We start from the raw sequence: 23,739 nt of genomic DNA, 5'->3' as shown, positions 1-23,739 counted from the left end.
TACATTTTTATAAGTGCATTACAGTAGCATGAAATTTTGTGCTAGGTCAAGAGAAATTGTTTATAGTAAGTATTATGTTGTTGAAAATATATTTAAGCATTAAGTAAAATAACAATAATATAAACTACTGTTTGGAAACTTGACATTCTGATATATTTCAAATGACTGTTTTGAGGGACAGTTTCCCACAAAAGTCTCAGTTAAGATGGAAATTTGTTCAATCAAATACTAATCTATATCAACATTTCAGAATAGAGAAACAGAAATAATTTAAATTAGTATAATATTTGGATATATTTTTTGAAAGATTTTTTAGTTTTTAAAAATTAAATAAAATCAAAGAAATGGTTAAGCAATAACACTACGAGACAAATCATTATTAAGTGTATTATAAGATGCAAATATTGTTAAAATATATGTGCATATTTAATGAATGAATTAAAGTCATCAAGCATTCCATAAAGTGTCATTTAATTTGACTAATGATAATAAGATATTTATAAATGGAATTTTAATAGAAGAGTAAACATCACTAAAAATACTTCAAATAACTCACATTACAGTAAATCTTTGTATCCTCCCTACATCCCACAAATAATATTTTTTTCCTGAAATACTTACAGGACATATCAGAGACTAAGTGCCATAAAACACTTTTTAAACTTCACTCTATTAAGTAGATCTTATTCAGTTCAATCATCGTGTGTATCTGATATTCAGTAATTACTTGGTAAAAAACTCAGTCAAGCAAGTTAGTTGCATTTTGTAGGAAAACTCCGAAAGTTTTATATTATTGAAATTATCTTACTTTTAAACTGAATTTACTCAAAGCAATTGGTTTGTGCAAACACCCTTTTTTCTTACACACACACATACACACACAAAACTCAGCCAAACAAATAGCTAAAAACTATGCTAAATATAATAACAAAACATAAAATTGTATTTTCCTCAGATTTTTAATTATTATAGTAAACATTATAGTAAACAATACAGATCCTAAATATTCCTTTAAATTATAAAAGCATTTGTACACTATCTTGCAGCATATTAAAAAATATATACATATACATATTTTAAAGCAACAGAATAGAATGTTTACTTTCAATAGTTGTGTTTTATTATGGTCTTTCTTAAACTTTAATAAGCATAAATTAACTGAGAAGCTTATTAAAACGCAGATGGGAATTCGGTAGGTGTATGATAGGGCATGAGATTCTTCATTTTTAACAAACTCCCAGGAGATTTGGCATGGCCCATAGAATACACCCTGTGTAGAGAAGCTCTGGAGTAAGTTTTCCTAATTTTGACTAATCCCTAGAATCATATGGGGCACTTGGTAGAAATACAGATGTTCTTACCCTTTCACTGAAAATAATAAATCTCTAAGTTGAGGGTGAGATTCAGAAAAATGTGGCCCAGATGGCTACACAAGTTTGGGAAATGTAGATTTAAACACTGGTGAACTTAACAAAAACTCTACCCATTCTTTAATATCTTACTATTTCTAAAACTCTTTACATACTTCAGAAACTTTTCTTGGTCAGTAAGAAAAACTTACCACTAGATGATACATGGAACAAAAATAAAGTAGAATATTGATTACCATTATGTTTTCACTCAAAACTATACTTCCTTCCTGGTTGTATGAAGAAATATTTAGATTAAGCATTAAGCAACAGAAAATAAAATCCATAGAAGCAAATCAAAAGGAGATTGCTCTTTAAAGTACCTACTATGTGTAGCTACTGTGCTAGAAACACTTGTATGCATTTCTTATTATGTAAAATGGAAAAATGAAATAATGTGCCCCCAAAGTAATCATAATCTAGCAAAGAAAAGAAAAATGGAGTGACTTACCAATACATATAGATTTTTATGGCAGCAAGACGAAAACACGTTAACCAGGACATGACAGGACTCTATGAACTTTACTGCATCAGGTTGTAGAAAGGAGGGAGAAACTTCACTGGGCAAAAGCATGGAGGTGGGAAAGGTGTTAGCATATTCAGGGCAGAGTGAATATTTAATTATTTTTGAAAGTCAGTTAAAAATACGGAATAGCAACACATATGGCTGGAAGGGGAGATTTTAGAAAAATAGCCAATTCAAGAATGCCAAAAAAGTATTTAGACTGTCAAATAGAAGAGAAGATTTAATGAGAGTAAAGCGTTAGTTCAAGGAAGATAAGGAAATGTAAACTAATGGAAGAAATACAGGAAGTTGTGATCAGAATAAAAAAATGGTTAAATTTTTGAGAGTATGAGTTGGAACATTGCCTAACAATTGTCAAAACCTTTTTGTGTTCTTGTTTGAAGTTGGTGGAGCTGAAAATCCCTGGTTAATAGGAGGTGGAGAAAAGCAAAGTCAAAATGTTCAAGGCAACTAAGACCATTCAAATATTTCTAATTGTTCTAATGTGGGGGGAAAAGCTTTCTTTTAAATGATGGTTGTAGTGGAATAATACAAAAAGAATCAGAAAAATGCCACAGGTAGTGTGAGATAAAGGAGAGATCTTAGGATCAGACAGGTCTGAGTTTCGATCTTATTGGTTCAGTCATTTACTAAAATGTGACGCTAAACAAATTATTTTACTTTTTAGTTATGCTCAGTTTCCTCCAGGGAAAATTTAGCATAAATATGTGTAATAACAATTATTGCAAAGGGTTGCTAAATCTAAAAGTGTGGCCTTCTACCCAAGTGACCACGTTGTGATTTTGCCTCATAAAATCTAACATACTAGATACTTTGACCAAAACTCTAGTAAAGGGCAAGATAGAAAAATAATTTAATGCAGTTTGAAGAGCTTCAACAAATTTGCATAGCAGGTAACTAAAAAAATAAATAAGAAAAAGAACTCTGATTATCATGTTAAAATGAATTATTTTTGGTAAGAATGATGTAGGAACTACTTGTTCAGAAGTCACAGACATATTTAGATAGAATATATTCCTAATTGTAAATCACCAATTCTGGAAATTCTACTATATAAGGTCTGCTTTGAAAAGCGGAAATATTATCTCCTGTGAACATAAAACTATTTTTAGGAAAGGAATAATTTATTGTCATCAGTTATCAATTTAGAACATTTCCTGGGAAAGGTAGATTAGTGCAGGTTTATAGGGCAGAAGGTTGAGAGTAAGGCTTAAGGTTTGGCTCTTGGACAATTATCTGGACACAAAACAAAGAAAACTTGGATGGGGTAGTTAGCAACTTAGGTGTGAGGCTCAGAAATGACAAATGTGCAGTGAAAGCAGAGCGATAAAGGAAGGTTTCTCAAAAAAGGAAGATCCCTATTTATATTTTGTTGTTATGTATGTATGTATTTATGTTCTAAATATTTTAAACTTACACTCTAGTTTAAATTCTATAAACAGAAAGAAAAGAGGGTTTTTGTTTAAAGATATAACTCTGTCATATTATTGTACCACACTGTATAGTCCTAAACACACATTTAAGCAATTAAATGTATGTCTAAGGGCAGTTTTGGTGGTTGGTTTTGGGTTGCTTCTACAATTTAAAACTGACAATACAGTGGAAAAGAGACTATCATAATATTTCTGAATATATTTCACTCCTGTTATGTGATCTGTTTTCACAAAAAGGTTTTTCTAAAAAGTGAAAACCTTTATTTTATTAATTACCAAAAATTAACCAATTACTTAAAAAGTTCAAATCTTAATGTATCTAAATTATCTAAATGTTTCATAAAATAATTAATGTTCTTCAGATTTATGCTAATCCATCTTAACTTTCTGAAGGAAAGAACACTCACACTGTGACTGTGTTATGAGAGTCTTTAATGAGAAAATAGTTGCTAAGTTTTAACTCTAATGGTACTTATTCTTTTAGCTAATAATACGCAGTTTAACAAATATGGTGAGAGTAAAGCTGTCACATTTAGAACATTTAAAAACCATAACCTTTCCTTCTTTCACGTGGCTTTTCCTAGAAGCAGGAATCCTTAAAAGCTAATATAAAGTTCAAATTCAGATGCTATGACACTGGGGGAGAAGGACATAATGGTGGTCACAAGGCATAAACAGATTTAACAAATAATATAAAAGAGGTAATAAAATGAGTTTATTCATCTTCAAATTTTTACCCAATTCACATGGAAGTGAACTTCTATGCCTTTTAAAGATTAATTTTCTCTATCTGTTCCCTTAAAGCCATCACTGCCACCCCTCACCATCTTTCAACACCTTGTTTCAACTATTTTATTCTTTTCTCTCTTGCATTTTTAATGGAAAATCTCTGTACTTTCCTCTCAATTTTACTGTGACTACTTTGAAAACAGTCTTAATTTAAAAATATAGATATTGGCAACAAATCTTGTGCATGTGTGCGTGCATGCATCTATCTTCTATTGTTCTGTGACTGCTGGCTCCTGGTTCTCTACTGCCTAATAGAGTCACATTCTTTGCTAGTTCCTTCTTTCCTTATCCAATGTCTTTCTTGTCTGAAGATTTCTCTGTGCTGTTCATAATCTTCATAATATACTTCAAAATTACAGGACTCTAGTTTCCTGTATATGATATGATTTCCAAAAATGTTCATCTCCAATTCAGTGCTAACTGCCTGCTGAACACAGATATCCCACTTCTTAAACAAAACTTATCACCTCCAACTTCCTACTGCCTACCATCAAACCTGCTGTTATTTCTGTGTCCTAGATATCAGGTTCACAACCTGCCAAATACAAATAACCAGGTACAAAATTCCAGGAATCTCAATTTCTTCTGTTTCTCTAGTTATAAACTTATTTAATTGTTGTATTCTCCCTTAAAGCTGCCTTTTATTTCTTTATCCTGTCCTTTCCTTAGTTAAGATAACCATTATTAGTAGTTTTTTGCACAATATCCTCTAACCTGGACACATAGACTTCAATACTTTTTATGATTCCAATCACTTCTTTTTGTTGTTCTCAGAAATATCTTTAAGTAGGATGGTCTGGTTATGTTATATCTACTTCTTTACTCAAAATCTTACAGAATATTTAAGGTCCTTTAAAAAGAAGATTTAAAACTTCAAATTTTGGCACTGGTCCATATATTCAGTGACTATATATGCCAATTATGTTTCTTTTGAAAATTTTACCTCAAATAAGCCTTTCCCATGTACTTGTCCCTAATTCCTAACTATACTGACTGAATCTCTCTTTACAGTTTGCATGGAATTTTTAAGTCCTAAGTAATGTATTTCTCCATTTTCATAGTATAAATGTCTCAAATATAGGTGAATATTCATTATCTTACTGAAAATGTTGCTTAGCATTGTGAAGTATGAATACATTCAATGAATATGTGTTAAATGGAACTGAGTATCAGGGGCTGTGTAAGAGTAATTCCAAAAAGTGTGGATAAGTATAGACATACAAGGTTGAAAGAGGAATTAATCAATGTGGACTGCATAGGTGAAAAAGCATTCATGTGAGATAGTATTAATAATTGAGCTGGGCCTTGCACAACCAGTAGAATTTGATAAGCAGAAAAGAAAGGGGAGCAAACTACAGAGGGACAGAAAAAAATGGAATATGGTATGTTTGAAAACAGAAGTGGTTGTATTAGTCAGGAGCCAATGTTTTTGTCTGTGAAATAACAGAGGATAAGGGAGGGAAAGAAAAAGCCCAGTTTTAGAGGGAGAGTTCACATAATTGCAAAGCTTAGATTGTTAAAGGCTTATTCAGCAGACACCAGGCAGCCATTAAAGACTGTTTATTAGTTAAGAGAAAGAGGAATAGGAACATTTATCCTATGATGATATCAACAGCAAAACCATATGTGTTAATTAACAATGGTGGAGTTGATTCTTCCAGATTCTTTGTAGGACTTATTTGGAACAAAATTTCTCAAAAGAATTCTAATCTCTGTACTGATTTCTGTCACAAATGCTGTGAATATATTTTATAGGATAAAATTGAATGTTATGGACTTCTAATTTTTATCTGGTCAATCAGGTATCTATCCCTTACATATTAAGTGTGTAATATTTAAATATCAGACTAAGTATTGTCTCACTTTTTCTTGGTGTTTTAAGATCAGGATGGCATCACTAATGCTCACTAATCACTTATTTTCAATTGTTAAGGCATAATATCCATCTGATGGATAATAAACAGACTTCCTGAAAACCCAGGGAATCCTCAGGTTTTGGACATGTCTATAAAGAAATTGTTATTTCTTGAGTGTGTAGTTGAAATAAAGAGAAAATGATTATAAAAGATTAATACTTGGTAACCATTAGGCTTATTACTTTAAGCATGATGAACTAAATTTAGAATGCTCTATATTTCTTTTAAATATGTCTTTTTTTCCCAGCTGAAGTCCTAAGTCCTAATAAAAGAATATAAGAAATAAATCAACAGTATAGAATTTCACAATTCACTTTAAAAGATTTCTGAGGAAATTATTGAAGTTTTCTTTTTTGAAACCTGAACCTATAAATAATACCATCTCACAGATCTGATTGAGATCTTTTAAGTGTCCTCAATAAACCACAAGTAGTCAAGTAATATGGATGATAATTTCAAAAGTGATAATGAAATCTGTTTTTCAAAACTTTTTCATAGGTAAATGTGATTAGCAACATTTGGAAAAACTGAGTGATTTCCTATTTGACAGATATACAGAATTAAAATACACAAACTGACAAAATTAATATATATAAACCATGAGTTAAGACTAAAGAACTATCAGATCAATAGTTCTCCCCAGATTCAATGAATAATGGAGAGATTACAACAATTCTTTACATTGTTTCTTCAACTGTATAATAAAGGAGTTGAATTAGATGAAACATAAGGCTCCTTTTAGCTATAATAGTCTATCAGTCCATATAGGATGAAAATGCATATTAAGTAGATATCCCTCCTTTTTATTTTGACAATGCAGTGACAAAGCACAATGCTTGTAATACAGCAGAGTCACTTCTCAGGTGATGTGTAAAGAGAAAAGAATAGATATGCAAAAAATGCATAATATCCAGCCTCAGTATAAGAGAATAGAAGGGATATACTCTCTTATACTTACAACTTACAGGCAACAAGGATTTAGGGAGAAATAGGGATGAAATAACAGTACATTTTTTATTCATATTGATTTTCTAATTTTAATTTTGTATTAATTATGAATCAGAAAAATATTCATCAAGTATATATAATAAAAGGTATATGATGCTCCAGAAATATTTAATTTGTAAACTTTTAAACTTATTTATCTAATTTGTATGACATCACTTTGACAACACTTTCTTCCTCTACACAACCATTTGTGACTGTATGAATTATGCTTAATATAATGAGAATTTATCTCTGAGATGTTTGCTTGATGCCTCCCTCTTCTTTACTGCAATCTCTTATGATGAAGTTTCTTACTTGTATCCTACATTGTCTGTTTTAAGCCAGACTAAATATTTTACATATAAAATTCTAAATTAAAGTTAAGATTATTATAGTATATGTGGTCCAGAATGTGATGTTATCACTAGTATTCTGGATTTGAAAGGTAGATTATCTCTGACAACACTGGAAAATATTTCACAGAGTCTCTCTTAAGAGAGAATAGGAGGAGGTCTGGTAGAATGGAAATTGTGATTTCAGGGAAAGGAGCTCAGAAGCATGGTTGTAAGAGCCCGAGCATTTCAAATCGTTCCTTGATGCTAAATATGAAAAAAGTTCCATTTTGAAATCCTTAACTTGGTACAAGACTTTACTGTTTAGCTTATCAATACCATGAATCTATTTGCGTAAGATTTGTTATCATTAAGATAAAGAATATAATTCATTGAAAGTAAACAAGTACAATTTCATCTAAGTTGTATGATGTATTACATGATTACAGCACAAAAGAACTTTGGTAATAGGAGGCTTTCCGAACTCCACTGGATAAAGATTTAAAGTATAGTATGCAGTTTCCAGTTTAAGTTTTCATGTGATGCTTAACCTGACACCCTATGTATTGAAAACTATATTTAAAAATCCAGTTATTTAGAAGTACTTTTAAAGTAAATATATTGCCACATGAACTATGTCAGTAATAATTTTATTCCACAATTCAGACACAAGTGTAAAGACTTATACACTAAGCTGACTTGTTTTCTATGTCTTTTGGTTTATTATGCTAAAATAAGCTGTTGTGGAAATATACAAGGAACATAAATACAATTAATACAGAATACACATTTCCTTAAGTGATGTTTAGAAATATTCAGGAACTACAGAGAGAACTTTAAGAAGTTAATATCAAATATATATCATATTTGTAGAGACTATCACTAATAGCTCATTACAAATAACTTTGAAATGTGAAAGGAAAAATAGTCTGTCCTAATGGGCACCATAAATTCACATTATTGTCACATACATATTATGGCATGTGTATCAATTTATTTGATGAAAAATATATTAACAAGACCAAAACCAGATAACCAAATAAATCATCCTTTCATCAGCCCCCAATTTCTGCCATACTAATGCTTTGGAGAATCATCAAGGGGAGTAAATTATTCATAATGAATTTCAAAGAAGAGTATCCATTGAAAAAGCTCTGCTACTGGTCCTTCTTGGAACTAACATCAAGAGAATTCATGGCAATCTCAAATATTATAATAAAACAGAAGGTGAGAGGCAATCACTTAGGAGATGTCTCTAGAACGAACTGAGCTCAGGGAGCCACATCCCAGCTGAGTGAGGTCTAGAAAGATAATTATTAATATCTTGAATTATACTAGGAAAGAAAAAGATTAATCAAAAAGTTGCATACAAATGTCAGCCAAGACTTTGAAAACAGAAAACTTTATTCTGTTTCAGATGAAGCATCTGAAAGGTTTTAAATAGTAGACCTAAACATTGTGTCTATATCGTATCTTTATAGCATTAACAAAATCAGTTATAATGTGTTTGAAATATTTTATTTTAAGGTTTATTTCTTACTGAAGGACCATAGTACTGATATCATCATAATAGTCAATTAAAAACTACTCAAAAATAAACATAGGGAAATAACATCTAATTTTTACTGCTAACATCTAATTTGTAATTGAATAAATTCAAGTTTATAGTATGCATCTTTGCACGTCACCTTCTGGTTACTCTCTGCAATATATTTATAATACGCCAGGGAATAAAACATTGGAGGTAATCTTACATTGCCATATGTATTTCCTAACTTTGTACATATGCTATGTCTGGATACGGGCAATTAAGGGGACACTCACTTCTTTACATTTTTTAGCCATAATTCTTCTTGGCTGCCAGAAGAACATCATTTAGGTCTAGTGAGGCAGAGTTCTGTCTCTTCTACTTAGCTATCTTACACTTAACAAATGAGAAAGCATTTGTATAACACTGATTTTTGTGAGTAAGTTAGTATTCACATTAAATTAATGAGCATAAAGACTTTCCTCTCAGTGGGGAACACTTCCATCTATCTATCTTGGCTATGACTCAAGCTTATACAATGTCCAATGCCTCTATTAGTGTTAATACTAAATGTTTAATATATATTTAAATATACACCAAACAGAATTGCCTCTTTAGTCCAAACAAGAGTATAGTATACTGATATTGATATAGATACTGACTCAATATTCATTGCATACTTCTTGTGTGCTATCATCATGCTGAGTATTTTTTAGAGTTATCAAACATTACCACCCTACAAGGTAGATACTATTATTGTTCTAATTTTACAGACTGAGAGCATGAGGCTAAGAAAAGTCAAGTAATATGCCCAATATTCAAATCCAAGAGCTGATTCCAGAGCCCAAAGGATGGATTATTTGGTGCTAGGTAGAATTTATGTAAAGTCTAAAGAGACAGATAGATTTGGAACAGATAAAAAAGGAGTCTTAAAAATCATCACTATCCTCTTTTTCTTATTTCCTTCAATCCAGAATCCCCATCAAAAAGAAACATTCAGGAGGCAATCATAACAGATTAAAGACCTGTGAGGGAAAGATTAAATGTGGTCAATGTAATTTAATTTGAATGGAATATAAAGCAGCTGGACCCAAGCCAATGAAATTTCATATTCAGATTATACATCCAAAATATTTTGTTTATCAAAAGATTCATTTGTCCCAATGCTAAAGGTTTTAAAAATATTATAACAGCCAAAAGACAAAGACCCTAAGCATTCAACATAATTGCCTTAGCAGTTAGAGCTCACAGGCAGAATCCTATGTAAAATAGTATTCACTTAGGTGTAAAAACCTGTAGGCAAGACTAACAATAAGATTATTTGCAAATAGGTGTTAATGAGGTCATTCAGACAGATGAGGTGTCAAAAGGGTAGAGTTATAGAGTTGTGAACATGGGTTACTATCTTGTGGTAGGGAATTCAAAGATTGTGAAATTTAGGATCTTGGCAGAATTAGCCATTTGAAAAGCTGTTTGACATGTCAGGAAAAAAAAAAAAGAAAGGTATCCATCCCAGTACTAAAGTTTGAAAGACTAGTAAAATAAGTGAAGATTTTTTTCACATTAAGATAGATACCATTTGAAAAAAAATGAATGTGAAAAGCAAGCATTGTAAAGTAATCTCTCACAGTGAAGCTCTCTTACTTTTATATTCTTGTCTTTAATGCTAGAAATTAATGTTTTTCCCCATGCAATTCAAAGTTGCAACAAGAGTATTATATTGCTACTCTTAGAATATCAAATGTTCAACTTACGGAGCCCAAATATTTCTTCTAAATATAACAAGTAGAATTTAAGGTTACAATTTTCAGGTAAAGATAATATAAGTGGGTACAATTACTGTGTAGTAATGCAATGAATTGGTAGGGCACAATAAGTATAACTTTTTATTGGATACATTAAAAATATCACTACTGTTCAACAATGTGATAATAGGAAGGTACAACACTCAGAGGATAGCTCATCTTTGATGGTCATCAATAAACCAAAACACCACACAATATCCCTATGAAATACATTATAACTGTATGTTTTGTTAGTAACTTAAAATACAATTAATATCTGAAAGTGGATGGTACTATGGAGAGTTTTTGATATCTGTTTAATAACAAACATGTAAAATTATTCCTTTAAGGTAATTTGGACTTTAACCTACATTTGGTTAGCTGTAAGTAGCTTCCCTCCAACCTCTGCAATTTATAGCACTTTACTTCAGCCTTGTTAATAAAGAATTTTTATTTTTTTAAATGAGGTAGAGGTGGAGAAAGAGTAAAAATTATCATAATCTTCCAGTTTGGAACATGCCTGAGATTTTGGCATGTGTGTGTGTGAAGGTTGACTAACCATGTAAATAATGTGTAATATTAAATTAACCCATTGACAGGCATTATGTAGTGTCTCTTAAAAATTTGAGAACTATTACGTACAATGATTCACTATTTATTATAAATGTCAGTTACACAGATGATAAAGGAATGTGGCTGGCTTTAGGTATCCATATCTATCCTTTCTACACCTTTCCTCCTTTTTTTTTTGCCTAACAGTAATGTTATGATGCTCCAGACTTAGATGACCACTTTGACATATTGGTACTTTAACAATTTAATGAATACTAGAAAAGAACCATGCCCATCACATAGAAACTGCCAACTATAATAGATAATATATTTGTTTTAGTTTGTGTCTTGATTTGAAATCATATTATATAGCCATTTCAGCTTGCAAAATGTTTGTATTTAATGTAATCAATAATGGAAAATAAGTACCTACTTAATAATATTTAAATAATGTTTCCCTTGTGTGTTGTGAGGCCAAGAAACCCCAAGAATAAGGCCACTCAATGACTAATTTGAAGTATGAAGTTGGTGCACTGCAGATATGGCAAACTGTCATGCTCCTCCTTCCTCACCAGCCATATCAGATCTCACTAACCCATTCTGGTACTCCTTCAGGATGTAGAGTACCTGCACCTCATCCTGAAAGGTGGGATACAGTATTATAAACATAGAAGAACCTCAGATTCTTATTCAACATAGCACTCAAGGCAGTTGTGAACAATCTGGCATGCTTTTGGAAAGACCAATACACTGGTGATCACAAACTTGGTCTATAAATTCAGCCTTACCACTGAGGAATAATATGGCCTCTGGTGAATCATTTAATTTCTCCTTGTCTCATTTTTCACTCTGAAAATATGTCAGTGAGAATATAAAGATCTGATACCATAAATTTCTTTTCTCATCAATAGAAGAGAGAATATTTTAAATGATAGAAGTAGTTTTAGATAAAGAGCAAACACTATTAGTAGTTTATCCAGCTCACTCTTCAGTCTAATGAAACACTTTTTTCCATTAAGATTCTTTTAGGAAAAAGTGCTAAAATTAGGAATACTGCCCCATTTTTAATTTACTATTTTTAAAAGTGTATTTTTAATTAATCTTCTTTATTAAAGTATATAATCATATTTGAAGTTTACATTTTTATTCCTTTAGACTTAGAGAGAATACTTAGAAATTAAGATTATTTTAAACTTTGCATAAATTTAATTATATCACTTCAGTAAAACTTAGCACCACTCTTAATTTTTTGCTATTTTTTTCAAATATTACACAGAAAGCTCAGGATGACCAAATACTTAAGGATTAAAATGAATGAGCCCCAAACCAGATAATTTCAGATCATCCTGAAACATGCATATATAAAATTAACATGTTAACAATCCTCTGCATTCATTATTTCCACAGAATAGCACATTATTGATGCTTCAATTTCTGAGTTTATTTTTGTAGTATGTCTAACATTTAAAAAGAATTTCATATTTTCCATAAATGTTCCATATTAATTTCATAATTTCTTTTTTCAAACACATGGTCTCGCCCTGTTGACCAGGCTGGAGTGCGGCAGCATCATGATAGCCCATTGCAACCTCAAACTCCTGGGGTTCAAGGGATCTTTCTCCCTCAGCCTCTTGATTAGCTGAGAGTATTGGTGCATGCCACCGTGCCCTGCTAATTTTCTTATTTTTTTTGTAGAGATGGAGTCTTGCTATGTTGCTCAGGCTGGTCTCAAGTGATCCACCCTGCTTGGCCTCCCAAAGTGCTAGGATTATAGGCCTGAGCCACCAGGCCTGGCCTGACACCGTTTTCTTTTCTTTTTCTTTAGGTTTCTTTTTAACCAAAGGATGGAATTAGATATTTCTTCTTCATTCAGGAAGACACTGATTATTTGTTTATGCCTTGTGTTATGTTCTATCAATTATAATTAGAAAATGGTATGTATAGAGTAGTAAAAAACATAAATTTTGTGAGTCAATTTAGGAATACTCTAGCCATTGATACTAAATAAGTACATCAATTCTTAAGAAAACAAACAAAACTTCTGTATAGTCATCCCTTGGTATCCATGAGAGATTGGTCTAGGACCTCTATGGATACCAAAATCTAGGGATGTTCAAGTTCCTTATATAGAATGGCATAGTATTGCATATCACCTATGCACATACTTCCATATACTTTAAATCATCTCTAGATTACTTAGAATACCTACTACAACATAAATGCTATGTAAATAGTTGTTATACTCTATTGTTTAGGGAATGACAAGAAAAAAAATTCTGCATACGTTCAGTACAGATGCAACCATCCATTTTTTTCTGAATATTTTTGATTCATGGTTGGTTGAATCCACGGATGCAGAATCCCCGAATACAGAGAGCCAACTGCATATGAAAATATATGACTTTACATACTTAGAGATTTCTTAAGAATACAGGTAGAATCTATGCTAAATATAAATATGAAGTTGTACTATTTAAAAATTTTTGAACTGACACTTCAGGATTATTATCTATAATCCTGAAGGCTAACTGGCTTGTGAATAGGGTCACAAAAGCAATTTTCACCAAATATTATGGTCCAAAAAGACAAGTTACACTCTAGTGGTAGAATATATTAAAAAAAAGGCATTGGCATATTTATATGGCAACCTGTAGAACATGGAATAGCAACTTTTCCTTAAAATATGTATTGGATCAATCCATAAACTCTATCCACTTATTTTCTGCATATCAGTACTTACTTATCAAATTATTCCTTAAAGCTCAAGAAAAGGGTAGTGGTGCTACAGCCTTTATATATTTAAAGTAGCCCTTTATACCATCAACTCACAGAAACTGTGCACTGTATACCTGATGAAATATAATTGAAGTAGGAACAAAAGAAGTAACAGAAAACCAGCTAATCACATCTGTATCTTAACAGTACTCATATCTTGATTATCTGTACCAATGGAAAGGATTGGCTATAGAAAATCACAGATAATTTATTTAGTGGGATTGAGTCCATGGCCTTGTCCTTAGTAGCTGAATTTCTATTGTCCAATGAAACTTACTGCAAATGTGTTGTGAGGATGCCCATCACCAGAAGAGTGGCCACAGACACATAATTTTGTTTCTGGAAGCAATTCCTAGGTTAAACAAAGAGAATCAGGAGTTGGCTTTTTTTTCCAACCTTAAGGCTTATGTTAATAATGTACATTATCATTTTTAAAAATTATTTTTTTGGGATTATTGTATTGGTAGGTCAATATAAATAAGATTATTCCATCTTCATCTCACAGTTAATACTACTATGGATTTTAAAAATAGGAATAATATGCCAGATGTGTAGATGAATATTTGAATCACAGTAAATTAACCAACAACCAACAAATTCACTGATTTTGTACCATGATCTTGCTTTAGGAACCTCACGTCACACTTTTTAACTAAATTTATGGCCAATATTCATAAATGTTCCTCTATATTCAAATGGCAATGCAATTTTAATGTATAAGATGTTATTTGTCCTTCAAACTTAATTATCTTAAATAATTTTGAAACAGCTAACCTCTGACTTGTAATCAATTATAACCAATACAAATAAATATAAATCTTGTCCTTTCATATAATGTGAGAATAATCTCAATAATCTCTTTAAATAAACTGTTTTGGCTATGCATTACATTATCACAATTATTACCATTAAAATATATCTAAGACTATGGAGCCAAGCTCCACAATATCTGTTAAAACCTGTTGAATTGTGCCATTTGCATTGAAAACTACTCAATGTACTCAAATGTATAGCTTGCATTTTTATGTATAAAAGCAAAGTGATTATTTATTGATAAATGACATGGAATGTCATTTTTTACCTAAGTAGCATTAGAAATTTCAAAGATTTTGTCTGAAGGGCAAAAGGATTACACTGCATTTGAATATACCATGTGACAACACATTCTTAGACTTCATGTATGATATGAAAGGATGATCCCCATTCATAAGATCCACAAGGGAAATTATAACTATACCAGAAAAGAAGAAAAGCAAGGAGGGACGTGTTAAAGGTGTCAGGGAGTATTTGTAGTGGTTTGACGCATGTAAATATTACATCTTATAAATAATTCTTCTCAAATACATCTATGGAGTTCAGAGGCCCTGTTTAAGAAATGGATTGTATATACTTTACATGACTATATGCCATTTTCTTCAAGATAAGAGTAACGTTAATTCAAACAAGAAAAATGGCTTCCAAAATGTCCTTTCCTTCTGTTTCTTATGAAGAGGTATGTCACCTGATGCTGGCAGATGAAGACTGGGAGGAAAATGTTCAAGTTATATTTTACTGTCAGAATCCAACAAACACATTTTCATCTAAATTATTTTGTCAACAGCCTTGTAGTACCCTACTAACCTTATTTGGCACCAGTGAATAATTAGATACACAGGGGTGTGACTCCAATTGAAGGTGTTGGCATTGTAGCACTCTGTGAAAATATTAACTATGAGGTTAACTCCAATTTTCTCTTCTTTAATTAAATGCACATGGTACTAATGAGGTAACCTACTGTTCCTTGATAGCACTAATTAGCTAAGAGGAGAGTACACTCTCACACTGCAATTTAAACCTAAAAATAAGGTTGAAATATGCTAATTGCAGGCAATTTAAAACAGTACAAGTTGAAGAACTAGTCATAATAAGAGAAACTGACTGCTTTACAGCTAGGCAGCTGTAACTTTGGTTAAAATCAAAACAAGCCATACAATTTTTGGACTGCTCTTTAACAAGGTCATAAGCATCCTTAAAAAATGAACTGGTACTTCATACCATAACAATGAACCAGACTAACAAAAAGAAAAACCTCAGATAGACACTCATCTACATAATAAAAGAAACTGAGTGTTACAAAAACTCCAAAGCTGCCATGACACTATTTGTATTTAATACTGAAAATTAAACTCTATAAATAAGCAATGTCACCTTAAACTTTTTCAAGAGCACCCAAATTAAATATTACAATTTGTTTCTTCAGCATTAACCAAACATGTTGGAATGCTGAAGATTTGTTTTGCCAGTCAGGTCAGAAGAGAAGATACAGAGAGGAGTAAGTCTCAGCCCTAGAGGAATACATAAACAGGAAATTTCAAGACAATGTACAAATATAGTGATAAAAATAAACAAAAGATACTATGTAATAAAAGGGTATAGTTACCATTTAAGGGACACAGGTGCAAAAATATCAGAAGGATTTCATTATAGGAAGGAGGTTTTCCCTAGATTTCTTCTACAATTTTGGAGCTTTGGGATGGAAGTAGACTAAAGCTTCATTGTGAGAGAGAGAATGTTCTCCACTCTCAGTTCAAATGTCTCAAAAACATAATTTCAGCAAATCTAAGTATATTCCAAATGTATCTTCTTTAGTTGTTACCACAAACATTTCCCAAATATGATTTAACTGATAAACATGAAGATAACTTTGACAAAAAGCAAGATGATAAAAGGCCTTTTAAATAATCAAAAAAGATATCTTTTGATTGGTACAAAGTATATTTTCATTATGTTTTGATTCTCTAAAATCCATGATGTTATATTTTTTTAATCAGAAATTTTGACTAACCAAAACACTCCTGCAAAATCATTCCTGTTACCATAGAAAGAAATAAAGCACATTAATGGTACTGTCATTAATCTATCCTAAGGGACAAGAGACAGAACTGTCCCATGCTGAGGGCTCATAGTGGCATTTCCTCACACCTGTCACTCTGCATGCACAATTATAAAATATAACAGTGAAATAATCAAAAGAGTTAAGCAAACCATAAAAATAAAGAGTTAAAAGTCAAAATTGTGAAAATAGAATGTCAATTTAATCTCAAATTTACTAAAGAACAATAACTTAGAACAAAAGCAAACCATTTGAAAGGCAAAGGCTTTTAAATAACTCCCGACTAATAATTCCTGAAGTTAAAAGTATGTGAGAATAAACTTTGAACTACCATTATCCTGTCATCGTGTCTTGCCAATAGGCTTAGTTGAAGAAATTGTGCTTTGAAAAAATCCACCCAGTTTCTTCTCATGGCTTCCCTAAAGCTTTCTACAACAGACAGAATGTTGGCAAGAGATGCTAATAAACCTCTGGCCAACCATGCTTTAGCAGACTCATGAAGTTGCAGGTTTGTAAAGGGAGTAGAAAGACAAATGAAATCAGACAGTCACTTAGAAATGGGTCTCCTGGAGGCAACCTGACATATTCTAGCAAATCTCAGGGAAACGCAATGTGAATGGATGTTTTAAGTGTTTGCATCTGTTTCAAATAAGCACCAAAGAACCTTTTAACATTGAAAAGGCCAGGACAACACACTGGAATGGGCTTTCAACATTAACTTCAGAAGGAAACTATTCTTCAGTTAAATATGGATCATTGTAATTTTCTGTTAAAACAATAAAGAGTACATCATTTAGTATTGAAAACAAGAATACTAACTGGCTCTGGAGACAGTCTGTCAGGGTTCGTATCTTGACTCTACACTTACTAGTGATGTGACCTTGAGTAAGATACTTAGCTTCTCTTAGCCTCTCACTCTGGAAAGTGGGTAATAAGTAAAATTGTCATAGGGTTATTAAATACATTGAACAGTAATTAGAACAGTGCTGGTACCCATATACTTAATATTTATTAGCTATCATTATTGATTCAAAATAGCATTCATTTTTTCAAATAAAAATTATTAAAGTTCTACTATGTATAAAATACTATAACACACCATATAGGATGAAAATATTCCCAACACATTGTTTCTGTATTGAAAGTTTTCAATTTATCAGTAGACTTCATGATAAAAATCAAAGTCTCCCTCATATGGATAAAGAAATATTTTTTTCCTTTAGGTACCTGGTGTAGCAAAGCAAGAAGTTAATGTGAGTGTGTGTTATGTTTAATACTTTCTCTAGCTCATCTCTGAAAAACAGATTAAAAACTGCCTTGCTCTGACAGAGGAACTGAAGAAAAGAGAACTGATGTCTGGAAAACATTTTGAGTATTTCACAAGACAGGTAGATCAGAGTAGTTGGTCTATTTTCTGGAATCAGGCAACAAGCAGCAGGTACCATGTACCCCAGAGGACCAAATAAATATGAGCATATGCCTAAAGAATTTTCATTCTTTGTCCTAAAGAAGTAGTTAGCCTTTGCCTTCCTTCTGTGACACAGAAAGACTTTAGAACTCACACAATATTGAGGTGTGGCCATTTGCATGGGAGAGGAATGAAGTCCAGGGAGTTGAAATTATTTGTAAAAAGTCATGTTTTTATTTATTTATTTAAAGGCCACTGTGCCTCATGCATCCTATTGTACAGGTTCTAAATATTATTATGTAAAAGAATCTCTGGAGAAGTTTATTATGAATGCAGATCCAAGGCTACATTCCTAGAGATTCAGATTGAAAAGATCTGGGATAGGGTCCAGGGATATGCATTTTAACAAGCATCTTGGTGACTGTGATTTAAAGGGTCTATGATCACACTTTAAGAAATGCTGCCCTCTGTTTAGGATATCTTTGTGACAGGTAATTTTTCATTCTTTTAGTCTATTGCTAAGTCAACACTTTTTCAGTACTACTATAAACTATAAACTCTATTAGTTATGAGGATATAAAAGTGAATGAAAATTGTCCTCACCCCCAAAGGAGAGTGAATAAAACAGTCTTGTAAATTAGAATACAACAAAGTAAGTGCCATTTGTGGGGCCTCTTGAATTTTTTTGTTGTTGCTGTTGTTTTTTGTGTTTGTTTTTCTTTTGGGTATTTTGAATCATTTGGCAATCTGGTAAAATCTAGGATAGCTTTCTTAAAAAAAATCTAGTTGCAGAACATAAAGCACAAAGGATTAGAAATAAAATCAATTATACTGAGATTTAGTTCTCAAAATATTTCAAAAGTCACATTTATGAAATATTAATAAAGTGTGCTTCTTTATTAATATATTAAAATAATAAGTTATAATGTTAGGTTTAATAACCCCTATACTTTTGAAGCAGTAATGAACATAAGTAATATTTCTAGATATTTTTGCCAACTGTGATGAGATACAAAAATATATGTAATTTCTATTGCTGACAATGTCACAGATACTGCTAATACTGTTATAGTTTGTTGCCTCCATCACAGGAGAATAAAATGTTGAGTTTCAATTAGGAATGAAAATAATAATACTGTTTTTCCTCCATTCAATTTCATAGGCCTCCTAAATTCTATTCATGGATCCTAGGTTAAAAACTCCTACATTAGAGAGAAATATATTGTTGATGAAGTAAAACATACAGTTTGATCATATTGAAAAAAAGGTATTTTCTAGGTGATGCTCCCAAAATGAGCAGGAATATATTACTTCAAAAAGAGAGGTGAGAAGAAAGGGAGAATACAAGTGTTTAGGATTGTACCTAAGAAGTGTGATGATTCTGGTATGATAGGAGTATGATATGAATGGGGAGACAGTTCAGTGAGAGGGCTGGGAAGACTGGGACCATGAAGAGTTCTGCACACCAAAGAGAACTTCTGTTATTTTCTATTGTAAGGGGAAGAGCATATGTTTTTTGAAGACAACAAGTATAGCAAGAGGGTGTAGGTTCTGACTGGAGCTGGCTGGTAGCCTAAGGTGCCCCAAAGATTCACTAGACAGTTTTATGGCATGGACCAAAGCAGTTGCAGTGGAATGAGTAAGGATACTCAATTTGAGGAGAGGCTAACTTTAGAGGATTTGAAGACTACCTGAGTGACTGAGTTAGAGAGTAAAGAATAAAGGATACTGGAAGCCAAATGTGATATCACTAAAGATAAGAGGATACAAAAAATTTTTAAGAAATAGAAGATAACTGGCTTCATTTGAAAATAGCAAATTAGAGGTAGACTGTAGGACATCTAGGCAGATGTTTCTAGCAGACCTCTGAGTTTACAAGACTTCAGTTCAGGACACAAAGCAAGATATACAGACTTGAGAATCATGACCTTACACTTACACTACACTACTTTTTCCAGGTGGCAATGCCACAGGGAGTGGATAAGTTCTGGTAGTAAGATCATCCCCACAGGAGTAGTTCTTAGCCTGTGCTGTGGATTAGCATCACCAGGGGAGCTTTGTATACATACTGATTGTGGAGTCTAACTCCCTGAACTTCTGATTCACAGGGCTGGTGTGGAAATCAGGAATTTTAAAAAATAAACATCCCAGGTAACAATAATGTGCAGCCAGAGTTTAACAACATTGACAGAAAAATTTAACAAAAAAATTAAGGAGATGAGAAAAAGCCAAAAAAAAAAAAAAAAAAAAAAAGACAAGGAGGAGGAATGGTAAGTGAAATGATGTCAAAAGTTTCAAATGTTTGACAAAGTCTAATAGGATGAGAACTGAATACAACTCTCTGAGACGGTCAGTGATATTCAATAGAACTATTCCAAAAAGGTAGAAAGGACAGAAAACAAACTATAATACATTGAAAAAGAAATGAAGCTTGAAGTGTAAATGATTCTTTCCAAAAGTTTAATGATGAAGAAAAGGAAAGGGTTAAGATAATTGTCTGTTATAAAACTAATATGGACATAATAATTTTGTTTCATTGGTGTGTTTCGTTTCAAAGATGGGAAGGCAAGACTCACAGAAAAATGGGAGAACTTGAATATGCAAGAGTACAAAACTACAACTAACCAGGACAAGTTCCTGGAAGTCATGGGCTGAGGTAAGTGTTATGCACAGAAAGAGAAATTGGCCTTTGAGAGAAGATCTTATTGTAATATGAAAGGGCATAATTAGAGATGTCAATATAAGTTTGTTTTAGGAATAGAATGAGAGAGGCAGAGGGAGTTCTTGCCTGCTGGACTCTAAATTTTCTATCTGAATTAGGAAGTGAATGCACTGAGAATAAAGGGAACAGATGTGAGGTAGGAACATTAAGGTATACTGAAGGCTGGAAACTAGTATAGGGGAAACAGTAGTGTAAGGTGTTTAGAAATAATTGCTAAACAGTGATGAGGACTAAGCAGAAGTACGAGAATCAATACTACCTGAGAGTGTTTCTTTGTAGAAATATACTGTAGCATGCATGGGAGTAGGAGTTAGAAAAGCTACAGTTTGAGAAACTGAAGAGCAAGTGCTTTACAAGGCTTACAGAGGATAATACAGAATAGCGAGAGTGTCCAATGTCATCATTAATTATGGGATACAAAAGAAGTCTACATGGTTGGAGGTGGCGGTGAGGTGCGTGTGGGAATAACAAGAGATCACAGTGCTTATTATACTCAAAATGGGGGTTCCTTAGGTCCATCAATTCAAAGTGATTTTGAAATCACTTTGTGTGGGATTCATCCCAGGGATGCAAGGATGGATCAACATATGTAAATCAATAAATGTGATTCACCACATAAACTGAAGCAAAAACAAAGAACATATGATCATCTCAACAGATGCAGAAAAAGCATTCGACAAAATCCAGCACACTTTCATGGTAAAAATCCTCAATAAACTAGGCACAGAAGGAACATATTTCAAAATTATAAAAGCCATATAGGAGAAACCCACAATCAACATCATACCGAATGGAGAAAAGTTGAAATCATTTCCCCTAAGAACTGGAATAAGACAAGGGTGCCCATATCACCACTTCTATTCAACATAGTGCTGGGAGTCCTAACCAGAGCAATCAGGCAAGAAAAGGAAATTAGGGGTATCCAAATGCAGAAAGAGGAGGTCAAACTATTGGTTTTCACTGATGATATGGTCTTATATCTAGAATATTCCAAAGACTCCATCAAGAAGCTCATGGAATTGGTAAATAAATTCAGCAAAGTCTCAGGTTGCAAAATCAATGTACACAAATCAGTAGCATTTCTATTCACCACTAACAGTCAAGGTGAGACTGAAATCAAAGACTCAATACCATTTACAGTAGCTATAAAGAAAATTAAATATCTAGGAATATACTTAATCAAGGAGGTGAAAAATCTCTACAAAGAGAGTACAAAACCCTGAGGAAAGAAACTGCAGATAACACAAATGAAAAAACATATAATGCTCATGGATTGGTAGAATCAATATTGTTAAAAATGTCTGTACTACCCAAAGTGATTTACAGATTCAATGCAATCCCCATCAAAATATCACAGTCATATTTCACAGATTCAGGAAAAATAATTATATGCTTAGTTTGGAACCACAAAAGAGCCCAAAATAGCCAAAGCAATCTTAAACAAAAGGAACAAATCTGGAGGTATCACTTTACCAGACTTCGAACTTTACTATAAGGCTATAGTAACCAAAACAGCATGGGATTGGCACAAAAATAGAGACATAGACCAATGGAACAGAACAGAGAACCCAGACATAAAGCCATCCACATAAAGTCAACTTATCTTTGACAAAGCAGACATAAATATACACTGGGGAAAAGGAGCCCTATTCAATAAATGGTGCTGGGAAAATTGGATAGCCACATGCAGAAGACTGAAACAGGATCTATATCTTCTATCACTCATAAAGATTAATTAAAGATAGATAAAAGACTTAAATGTAAGGCATGAAATCACAAGAATTCTAGAGGAAAATGTAGGAAAACCTCTTCTAGATATTGGCCTACATAGGAATTTATGACTAAGGTCCCGATGGCAATTACAGAAACAATAAAAATAAATAAATAGAACTTGATTAAATTAAAAAAACTTCTACATAGCTAAGGGAATAATAAACAGAGTAAACAGACAACCTACAGAATGGGAGAAAATATTCACAAACTATGTATCCAATAAAGGACTAACATGCAGGATCTACAAAGAACATGAACAAATCAGCAAGAATAAAACAAACAGGCCCATTAAAAAGTGGGCAAAAGACATGAACAGAAGCTTTTCAAAAGAAGATAGATGAAAGGCTAATAAACATATGAAAAAATGCTCAATATCACTAATCATCAGGGAAATGCAAATTAAAACTTCAATGAGATACTGCCTTACTCCTATTAGAATGGCTTTTATTAAAAAGTCCAAAAACAACAGATGCTCGTGTGGATCAGAGAGAATGGAACACTTATACACTGTTGGTAGAACTGCAAATTAGTATAACCTTTATGGAAAACAATATGGAGATTCCTCAAACAACTAAAAGTAGACTTACCATTTGATCCAGCAATTCCACTATTGTGTATTGACCCAAAGAAAAAGACGTCATTTTATCAAACAGACACTTGCACTCTAATGTTTATTTCAGCAGAATTCACAATTGCCAAGATGTGGAATCAACCCAAGTACTCATCAACTCAAGAGTGGATTAACAAAATGTGGTATATATATATGCCATGGAGTACTACTTAGCTATAAAAAAGAATGAATTAATGCCTTTTGAAACAATTTGGATGGAAATGGAGACCATGATCCTAAGTGAAGTACCTAAAGTATGGGGGGGAACCCACATGTACTCATTATGAAATTAAAACTGACTAATGAGCACACATGTGCACAGA

General features: G+C 32.4%; 1 protein-coding gene across 9 annotated transcripts in view; it reads right to left on the bottom strand.

Moving 5' to 3' along the window:
• The window catches only part of FOXP2 (forkhead box P2), a 536,491-nt gene that overhangs the window by 96,515 nt on the left and 416,237 nt on the right, over nt 1-23,739 (bottom strand). For 7 of the 9 annotated variants that reach the window (XM_076006560.1, XM_076006561.1, XM_076006557.1 and 4 more), the window contains one exon: nt 14,309-14,383. The exons of 1 other annotated variant lie outside the window; for it this stretch is intronic. In XM_076006560.1, the coding sequence (XP_075862675.1) occupies nt 14,309-14,383 (75 nt within the window). Of the gene's footprint in view, nt 1-1,860; nt 14,286-14,308; nt 14,384-23,739 lie in introns of those variants that run through there. One more of the 9 variants, XM_076006564.1, reaches the window with a different exon arrangement.

The sequence above is a fragment of the Microcebus murinus genome, chromosome 9, assembly GCF_040939455.1.
Source record: "Microcebus murinus isolate Inina chromosome 9, M.murinus_Inina_mat1.0, whole genome shotgun sequence".
In the NCBI taxonomy this organism is placed as follows: Eukaryota; Metazoa; Chordata; class Mammalia; order Primates; family Cheirogaleidae; genus Microcebus; species Microcebus murinus.
Note: the sequence above shows the minus strand (reverse complement) of the source record. Positions and strands in the feature narration are given on the sequence as shown.